At 40.3% G+C, this 10095-nt stretch overlaps 1 protein-coding gene across 1 annotated transcript in view; it reads left to right on the plus strand.

Moving 5' to 3' along the window:
- The window catches only part of Prpf3 (pre-mRNA processing factor 3), a 36235-nt gene that overhangs the window by 4940 nt on the left and 21200 nt on the right, over positions 1 to 10095 (plus strand). Inside the window, exons 3-9 of the mRNA XM_013014997.1 lie at positions 205 to 335; positions 2602 to 2748; positions 5144 to 5227; positions 5371 to 5591; positions 7462 to 7768; positions 8340 to 8506; positions 9469 to 9548. Coding sequence (XP_012870451.1) covers positions 205 to 335; positions 2602 to 2748; positions 5144 to 5227; positions 5371 to 5591; positions 7462 to 7768; positions 8340 to 8506; positions 9469 to 9548 — 1137 coding nt within the window. The remainder of the gene's footprint in view (positions 1 to 204; positions 336 to 2601; positions 2749 to 5143; positions 5228 to 5370; positions 5592 to 7461; positions 7769 to 8339; positions 8507 to 9468; positions 9549 to 10095) is intronic.

The raw sequence follows: 10095 nt of genomic DNA on the forward strand, positions 1-10095 counted from the left end.
AGCTCAAGGCTAGTGCCCTACCACTTAAGCCACAGCGCCACTTCCGGCTTTTTTCTTTTTGCTTATGTGGTGCTGAGGAATCGAACTCAGGGCCTCAGGCATGCAAGGCAAGCGCTCTACCACTGAGCCAACTTCCCAGCCCCTTACATGTCTAATATATATTATTACCTTTTCAATTTTACCACCTCTTTTTTTTTTTCTTAGACCATCTGAAACCTTTCCTTGATGATTCTACTCTCCGATTTGTGGACAAATTGTTTGAGGCTGTAGAGGAAGGCCGAAGTTCTAGGCATTCCAAGTCCAGCAGTGACAGGAGCAGAAAACGAGAGCTAAAGGTAGGTTACTGTTTACCATCTAATGAGCTCAGGAATATTTGATAAAATTGCTGACCTTCTTTGGCTCACACTTCAATATTCATTAGTAGCATACCTAATGTTAAAAAGAGGTCCTTAGATATTAAAGTAGAAAAGGTAGTTATATTATCACTGTTTTGTAACAATGAACTACCTGAGTTCATTTGAAATATTCCTAAGACACAATTGACAGCTCTGTCATTTTTTCATATATAGTTAGGAGTTTTGGTTCTCATGTTTTCCCAGGTCTCTCTTTATCTTCCATTACTACTATCTATAAATTCATTGCTCTAAAATTCGATATCTTTGATTTATTTTAAGCCTAATAAGGTGCTTCAGAATGTGACTCCACTGCTACTTGACTGTAGAGCTTATTGATGCTCCTTCATAGAGATTTTTCTGCAGTGTACTTATAGATAAGATATCTAAAACTAACTATATTTTTCATATGTTGAGAGCCTACCATTTGTTATGTAGTATATTATGGGTCATTTGGTCCCATTAGTGGGGTACCTAAAAGAATCAGTGTCCCCTTTACTACATTCTATGGTTGCTGATTGGTCATGGCCTTTTTAAATATTAGTAGAGTAGCTTATCTTTCTGATCTCATTTCCCTAAATTAGCCAGTTTCTCTTAAAAATTTCTCTTCTCTCTCTTAAAAAAAAATGTTTCTGTACTCCTATCAAACCCTCCAAAAGTCTTTTCCTATGTTGGCTATCCCATTGCTTTTCCTAAGACACAAAGAGTGGATAATAAATGTCTGCTTGGTCCCCTGGCCTGGCTGTAGAACCAAGAACAATAGAAATTTCTATGCCTTCCGGTTTTAAGCGATAGTCCCTTGCCTTAAGAGAATTTGCAGTATACAAAGTTAGGAATGCAATAAAATAGTCACAAATTCCAAAAATAGCAGTTTTATGTAAGTTTTAGGGTTAATTATAGTTTCAGATTTATATTGAATTTTGTTATATTTAGTCCACAGTTTATACAGACTGATACATACAGTGAGAATTATGTTACAATAGGGTATGCCACTGTGAAAGTGCTGATGCCATGCTCTAAATGAAGTGACTACATTGGGTGGGATAAATAAAAGTAGTTTCTTAAAGAAGGAGTCTAGATAGCCATGGGATATGGGTCCCGTTTTTGGTCCATTCAAGTCCCCACTCCACACAATATATTATGGGAGAGTCCTTTTTCTTGAACTGTAGGAGTTCCAGGAAGCGCTCGCCCCTGGCCGAGGATATGTCCTTGCAAAACACGAGCCCTCCTAGTGAAGAGGGGATGTCACCCAAAGCCTACCACCGGTGTGTACATTTGCTTTTTCCCATTGTCCCTTCCAGTTGGCCACTCTTGGTCCTATTAAATTCATCTTGCAAATTAGTCAACATATTTGAGTTCCCATTATATGATAAGAACAAACTGTTATTGGGGAATACTAAAAAAGAAAGAGAAAGCCCCTGTCCTGGAAAAGTTTAGACTCAAGTTGGAGCTGGGCACCATGGCTCATGCCTGTAATCCTAGCCACTCAGGAGGCTGAGATCTGAGGATCACAGTTTGAAGCCAGCCCAAGCAGGAAAGCCCATGAGACTCTTATTTTCAGTTAACCAGCAGAATGCCAGTAATGGAGCTATGGCTCAAGTGGTAGAGTGCTAGCCTTGAGCAGAAAAGCTTAGGGACAGCACCCATGCCTTGAGTTCATGCCCCAGGACTAGCACTAAATAAATAAATAAAAATAAACTCTAGTTGGAATAACATTACTACCATTGAAAGACCTAACACTTAGCAAACAGAGTATCAACAGTGTAATTTAGCCTAATATGAACCAAGCTTTTAAGTGCTAAGAGGATATGAAGCAAAAGTTTGATCAGAGTGGGATGAGTTTATAATGAGGAAAAGTGCCCGGAGGAGGTGAGTTTTAGGCAGGATGGAACAGGGGTTGTGGAAAAGTTAAGAAAGAACATTACAAATGTGGGCAATAGCTTTGCAAAGATGTTGAGATAGGATGTTCTTGTAGGAACACCTATAAGAACATGGGGTTTGCTTGACTGGAGTAGGAGGATGATGAAGTTGAGTGAAATGGTCCACTTGGTGGAGAGTCTAGAAAACCCTGCCTCCTACAAGTAGTTAATTGCAAGATTGCATCATATTCCCCTAGGAAAAGCCTTAAAGTGCTGGTAGGTGTTAGGATGATTCTTTCTTCTTCCCAAGGGGAGGGATACAACTCTTCTTTCATCTTGGGCTCCCTTAGGAGGTGTTTGGTGATGACTCTGAGATCTCCAAGGAATCATCAGGAGTAAAGAAACGACGAATACCCCGTTTTGAGGAGGTAGAAGAAGAGCCAGAGGTGATTCCTGGGCCTCCATCAGAAAGCCCTGGCATGTTGACTAAACTCCAGGTTAGTTAATAGACATTGGAAGCAAAGTGCATTGAAGCAAAGGATTTATGGGTCCATACTTCTGTGATCTGGACTTGAATTAGTGTTTATTTGGGGAGATTTTATCCTGCTTTATATTTTAAGCATTCTTTGGTTTAACTAAGATTATTCTAGTTATGGATTATTGAAACTCCGTTTACTAAGCACCTACTATTAACTGTGTATATACATTGGTTACCCAGTTACCTACATCATCTGTCATTGGAAAAATCAAGTGACCAGCACTCAACTTGATAAGAGAAATGAAGAATCTTCAAATGTGCAAAATAGGTGTAATCCACTTACAAGTAATTTCAAGTGGAGATGAGAAATTAGCTAAATAGTCAAGATTAGCCTACCATGCCCTGGGTTTGAATCCAAACATAACAAAAAAAAAAAGTGAAGTGTATATTTTAACACTACATAAGTAATAAATCATATATCTTTTAAAAATTGGAGAATAGCCAAGTGCTGGTGGATCATGCCTGTAATCCTACCTACTCAGGAGGCTGAGATCTGAAGATCATGGTTCAAAGCCTGCCCAGGCAGGAAACTGTAAGACTCTTTTTTTTCTTGGTCTGGTCTAGGGGCCTGAACTCTGGGCCTGGGCACTGTCCCTCAGCTCTTCAAGTCAAAGCTAGCCCTCTACCACTTGAGCCACAGCACCACTTCCCAGCCCCTCTGTAAGACTCTTATCTCCAATAAGCCACTCAGAAAACGAAGTAACGTTTTGGCTCAAGTGGTAGAGTGCTCATCTTGAGCTGAAGAGCTGAAGGACAGCGCCCAGGCCCAGGGTTCAAGCCCCATGACTGACTAAAAACAAAAAAAAAAATTGGAGAATAGCTGGGCACTGCTGATGTGCATGTATAATCCTAGCTACTCAGGAGACTAGGACTGGGATCTGAGGATTGTAGTTTAACGCCATTCTAGGGGAAAAAGTCCTAGAGATTCTTGTCTCCAATTAACCACCAAAAACCAGCACAAAAAAGGAAAAGAAACTGATTTATTTTAGATGCCAATCCTAGAGTTTGAACTTAAGGCCTGGGTGCTAGGTGCTGTCCCAGAGCTTTTTTTTTTTTTTTGCTTTAAAAAAAAAAATGCTGGTTCTGGAACTTGAATTCAGGGGCCTGGGTACTATCCCTTTTCCCTGAGCATTTTTGCTCAAGGATAGTGCTTTCCCATTTGAGCCACAGCTCCACTTCTGGCCTTTTGTTAGTTAATTGGAAATAAAGGTCTCGTGGGCTTTCCTTCCTGGCTGGCTTTGAACAATGATCTTCAGATCTCTGCCTTCTCAGTAGCTACAATTACAGGTGTTACTCACCAGTGTGTTCAACATGATTTTTTTTTGGGGGGTCGGTTGTGGGACTTGAACTCTGGGCTTGGGCACCGTCCCTCAGCTCTTCAGCTCAAGGTGAGCACTCTACCACCTGAGCCACAGCACCACTTCAGTTTTCTGGTGGTTTATTGGAGATATGAATCTCATGGACTTTCCTGCCCAGGCTGGCTTTGAACCACGATCCTCGGATCTCAGCCTCCTGAGTAGCTAGGATTACATGCATGAGCCACCGGTGCCCAGCTCAACATGATTTTTTAAAATTTAATATAATTGAGGTGTTGTTAGGCTTATATGCACCACTTAAATGTTCACAATAGGAAGATAGAGAGATTAATGCAGGGAGTAAGTCTGCTTAAGGAACATTAGGTGCACATAGAAACGTGTCAAAATGAACTCTTTTTGTATTGATGCTAATCAAAATAGAACCACGACACACACACACAAGAAAACATACTTAGGGAGAAATTAGATGAATAAGTATGACTTCTCTATCAGGAAAACAAAAATGAATTTTCCTAGTAACCTTTTATATTCTTGTGAGTTTGAGATATTACACAGGTAGTAAGTAGCACAGATAAGATGAATACTTAGGGGGCTGGGAAGGTAGCTCAGTGGTACAGTGCTTGTCTCACATGCACACCCTGGGTTCAATTCCTCAGCACCACATAAACAGAAAAAGCCGGAAGCGGCACTGTGGCTCAAGTGGTAGAGTGCTAGCCTTGAGCTGAAGAGCTGAGGGACAGTGCCCAGACCCAGAGTTCAAGCCCCACCACCGACCAAAGGGAAAAAAAAAAAGATGAATACTTAGGTTTATCTGAGTCTTAATCTTGCTCTAGGAAGAAAGAGTTGTAATATTGCAGTTTGACAATGAAAACTTACCTTTACTCAATTTTCTAGCCTATAGTAGGTAGGTACAATATGGTAGGGACATTTGAGAAACATTTTTGGTTTCTAGACCCAAATGCATTTTGGTTATAGGAACCTGTATGGGAGAAATAATATGGAGAAATTTAACTTTCAATTTTTCCCTCTGGAGAGCAGATCAAACAGATGATGGAGGCTGCAACACGACAAATTGAGGAGAGGAAAAAACAGTTGAGCTTCATTAGCCCTCCGACACCTCAGGTATTATGTCCTTGTTACTCTGAAAATAATAGTCTTTAGCACAAAATTTTGTACCATCCATTCAAATGAGAGTTCAGAGGGTCATACACCATAGTCATCTACCATCTCAGCCCCTCTGATTTCTTTTGTTCTCTGTCCCATAGCCAAAGACAACTTCTTCCTCCCAGCCAGAGCGACTTCCAATTGGCAATACTATTCAACCATCCCAGGCTGCCACTTTTATGAATGATGCTATTGAAAAGGCAAGGAAAGCTGCTGAACTACAAGCCCGAATCCAAGCTCAGCTGGCACTGAAGCCAGGACTAATCGGCAATGCCAACATGGTGGGCCTTGCTAATCTCCATGCCATGGGCATTGCTCCACCGTGAGTACTTCCTGGAATCCCTTGTCGCTTCTCAGGCTTGAGAAGCAGTAAATAGCCCTAAATACTATTGAACCTCATTTTCCATTGACCTTCAAATAATTTCTTAAGGTTTCATATTTTGTACATATGATCTGCAAATACCAATTGACTATTTTTTGGCTTTGTTATAAGGTGTATTATCTTTTTGTAATTGGTAGAATTGAAATAAAAATTATTCATCTAGTATTGGGACTTGGAATAGAATCAGACTGTGAGCTTCTAACTCAGAGCTTTTGCCATTAAGCAACATTGAGTGAGACCAAATCTATGAGTTTTCTACAACTAGGCAAAGATATTAAGTTTGAGTTTTAGTATCCTCATTGGTCTGGAATATAACCAATGACTCCAGAATTTTGTGTGGGCTAGAGATATAGTTCAGTAAGAGAGCACTTACCTATCTTGCATTAAGCCCTAGATTTGAGTCACATACATATACACACACAAAATTCAGAAGAAACATAAGATTACAAAGTCTTTTCAATATAATTTAAAAATTAATTTCATTTGGTGCCCTATATTCAAATGTCCTGTTTGTTTTCTTCTCCTTTTATTATTTTGAACTCAGGGCCTTACTGTACCACTTGAGCCATTCTTCAAACCCTGTTGTTTTATTTTTTTTGTCGGTCATGGGGCCTGAACTCTGGGCCTGGGCGCTGTTCCTGAGCTCTTCAGCTGAAGGCTAGCGCTCTACCACTTGAAGCCACAGCACCACTTCCGGCCTTTCCTGCTTATGTGGTACTGAGGAATCGAACCCAGGGCCTTATGCATGCAAGGCAAGCACTCTAACCACTTAGCCACCTTCCTAGCCCAAACCCTATTATTTTTTCAGACTGAATCTCACACTTTTTGCCTTAACTGGACTCAGACTAAGACTATGATCCTCATACCTGTGGCCTTCTTTGTGGCTGCAACAGTAGGTGTTTGCCCAACTTATTTATCAATAGAGGACTTGATAAGTAGCCTGCGTTTTGTCTACTAAAATTAAGCTACAGTCCTCTCCAGGCACCGGTGGCTTGCACCTGTAATCCTAGCTACTCAGGAGGCTGAGATCTGAGGATCACTGTTCAAAGCCAGCCTGGGCAGGAAAGTATGTGAGACTCTTATCTCCAATAAACCACCAGAAAACCGAAAGTGACACTGTGGCTCAAGAGGTAGAATGCCAGCCTTGAGCTGAAGAGCTGAGGGATGGTGCCCAAGCCCAGAATTCAAGTCCCACGACAGACAAAAAAAATTTTTTAAATAAGCTACAGTCAGTCCTTTTACCTCTGTTTCCCTTGTAGCCAGGATTGTGGGCATAAGCCCATGATTAAGTGGTTGATTTCTATTTAATTTTATTTTTCATTATTATTATTATTATTGCCAGTCCTGCGGCTTGAACTCAGGACCTGGGCTCTAGCCCTGAGCTGCTTTTGTTCAAGGCTAGTTCTCTACCACTTGAGCCATAGCACCACTTCTGATTTTTTCTTTTGATGTGGTACAGAGGAGTAGAACCCATAGCTTCATGCATGCTAGGCAAACATTCTACCACTAGGCCACATTCCCAGCCCAATTTTTTTAAATTCTTTGTGGATTTAGTTTTGTAGCACTTAGGTCACACTCACTGCCTGACACATGGTGGCAACTTTTCTATCACTATATCTCAAGCTTCTGTTTGATATTTTTACCCTTAATCTTATATTAAAAAAAGAAATTATTATTTTAGTGTTTTTAATCAAGATTTTATACTTCACAGATGAGGTTTTACTACGTAAAATTATGTTTTGTTTTATATTCTGTTTGTTTTTTACTTTAATATTCTATGGGATTTACTTTTTTGTTGGCTGTTTTTCAGGAAGGTAGAGTTAAAAGATCAAACTAAACCTACACCACTGATCCTAGATGAGCAAGGTCGAACTGTAGATGCCACAGGCAAGGAGATTGAACTAACTCATCGCATGCCTACTCTGAAAGCCAATATTCGTGCTGTGAAGAGGGAACAATTCAAGCAACAGCTAAAAGAAAAGCCATCAGAAGACATGGAGTCCAATACCTTTTTTGACCCCCGAGTCTCAATTGCCCCCTCACAGCGCCAGAGACGTACTTTTAAATTTCATGACAAGGGCAAATTTGAAAAGATTGCTCAACGATTACGAACAAAGGTATCTGACTTAGCATATATTTGAGAATTTTAAGTAGGAAACTGACAGAAAAATATGGCTAATTCAAGGTTCCCTGTTTTGAGGAATTAATTTAATTAATTTAAAGCAATGGCTAAATTTTTTAAACTATTTTTGTAATATGATTTTCAGCTATTTCTAATTACTGTCTACCTAGATGGAAATAAATGAAGTTTAAAATGTTCATGTAAAACTTACAGTGGAGAAAAACAATTCAGAACCCTTGAGTGAGAGAGAAGCCTGTCTAGTGTTAAAATTCACTGTAGCCAATCCATACATCTGGAAAGTTCACTTGACTGTATTGTTAGTTTTGTCTGTAATTCCATTTCTGCATATCTAATCTAGGCACGCATTACAGGGTAAAGGAGAGGAGTGGGTTTGATATATGTGTATATACCAAGTAAGGGATAAAATAAAACAGTGGCTCTTTTTCTAAACTTTGAGAAATTATGAATGCTACGTTAGCTAAGAAATTTCAACAAGGGCACTTCAAAGTTTAGGATTATACCACTTTTCTGTGGCAGCAACTTGTCTTGGTTTATCTTGCTTTTAGGCTCAACTGGAGAAGCTACAGGCAGAGATTTCACAGGCTGCTCGAAAAACAGGCATTCATACTTCAACTAGGCTTGCCCTCATTGCTCCTAAAAAGGAACTAAAGGAAGGAGATATCCCTGAAATTGAGTGGTGGGACTCTTACATAATCCCCAATGGCTTTGACCTGTGAGTTTGTTGTTATCTTTTTGTGTGTGTGCCAATCCTAGTGTTTGAACTCAGGGCCTGAGCTCTGCCCTGAGCTTTTGTGCTCAAGGCTATTACTTTACCACTTGAGCCATAGCCATTTGTAGTTTTTTTTTTGTGGTTAATTGGAGCTAAGAATCTAAGACTTTTCCTGCCTGATCTGGCTTCGAACCAAGGTCCTCAGATTTCAGCCTCCTGAGTAGTTAGGATTTTAAGCATGCAGCACTGGCACCTGGCTCAATACTTTTCTGTGTGTGTGCTGGTCTTACGGCTTGAAGTCAGGGCCTGGGCACTGTCCCTGAGCCTTTGTACTCAAAGCAAGCACTCTATCACTTGAAACACAGTTCTACTTCCAGCTTTTTGCTACTTAATTGGAGATAAGAGTCTGACAGACTTTCCAGCCCAGGCTGGCTTTGAACCTTGATCCTCAGATCTCAGCTTGAGTAACAGTCTGTGCCACCAATGCCTACCTTGCTGATAACTTTTTTTGTGTATGTGTGTGGGTCCTGCATCTCGAACTCAGGGCCTACGTGCTGTCCCTGAGCTTCTTGGCTCAAGGCTAGCACTCTTTAACCACTTTAACCAAAGCTCCCCTTCTTGGTACTTTACTGAAAATAAGGGTTTCACAGACTTCCCAGCCCAAGCTGGCTTAGAACTCTGACCCTCAGATCTCACTGAGCCTCCTGAGTAGCTAGGATTACAGGCATAAGCCACTTTTCCAAGGATTTGTTGTTACTAATGAGAGACTATGGTATCTTTTAGGAGTGTTAGAATAGAAAAAAGATTGAAGATGACTTGTGTAGTGAATGGAGCTAGTCTTAATAGGACCTTATTTTCCTACTAAAAGCTCTGTATAGAGAATGAATTTTCTCATGTCTCAAGGCTCCTTTCTCAGCATCATCTCTATCCATATATCTTGTTTTTTCTTCTTCCTCCAATTTTAGTACAGAGGAAAATCCCAAGAGAGAAGATTATTTTGGAATCACAAATCTTGTTGAACATCCTGCCCAACTCAATCCTCCAGGTAATACATAAATTGCTCAATGAAGACACTAGAGCAGAATTAGCAATAAATCTTCACACAGTAATGGACGTGTCTATCTGTGCTGTGCAGTGCTATGAGCATGATCCACGTGTGATCAAGCACTTGAAAACTGAATTGTACTAGTGAAGTTTAGAACTTGAGTTTTTCATTTTATTCAATCTTAATTAGTTTAAATGATACATTGACTAGTAACTATTGAGTATGCAACATTGAAAGTACTGCGGCTTCAATTAAAATACTAAGGCCTCACTTTTAGACAGCTTCACTTATGTGTATTACAAACTGGGCCTTTGCCAACTCCAACTCCAGTCTTGTACAGTACCACTTAATTCCCACCCAAATATAGGTTTTGTTTTTAGTATTTCTTTGTGGGCTTTTGTTTGTTTGTTTGTCTTGCTCAGCTTTGGGGCTTGAACTCTGGGCTTGGGGGCTGTCCTTCAGCTCTTCAGCTCAAGGCAAGTGCTCTACCACTTGAGCCATAGTTCCACTTCCGGTATTCTAGTGGTTTATGGGAAATAAGAGTCTC

This window comes from Dipodomys ordii, unplaced genomic scaffold, assembly GCF_000151885.1.
Source record: "Dipodomys ordii isolate 6190 unplaced genomic scaffold, Dord_2.0 Scaffold26, whole genome shotgun sequence".
Lineage (NCBI taxonomy): Eukaryota > Metazoa > Chordata > Mammalia > Rodentia > Heteromyidae > Dipodomys > Dipodomys ordii.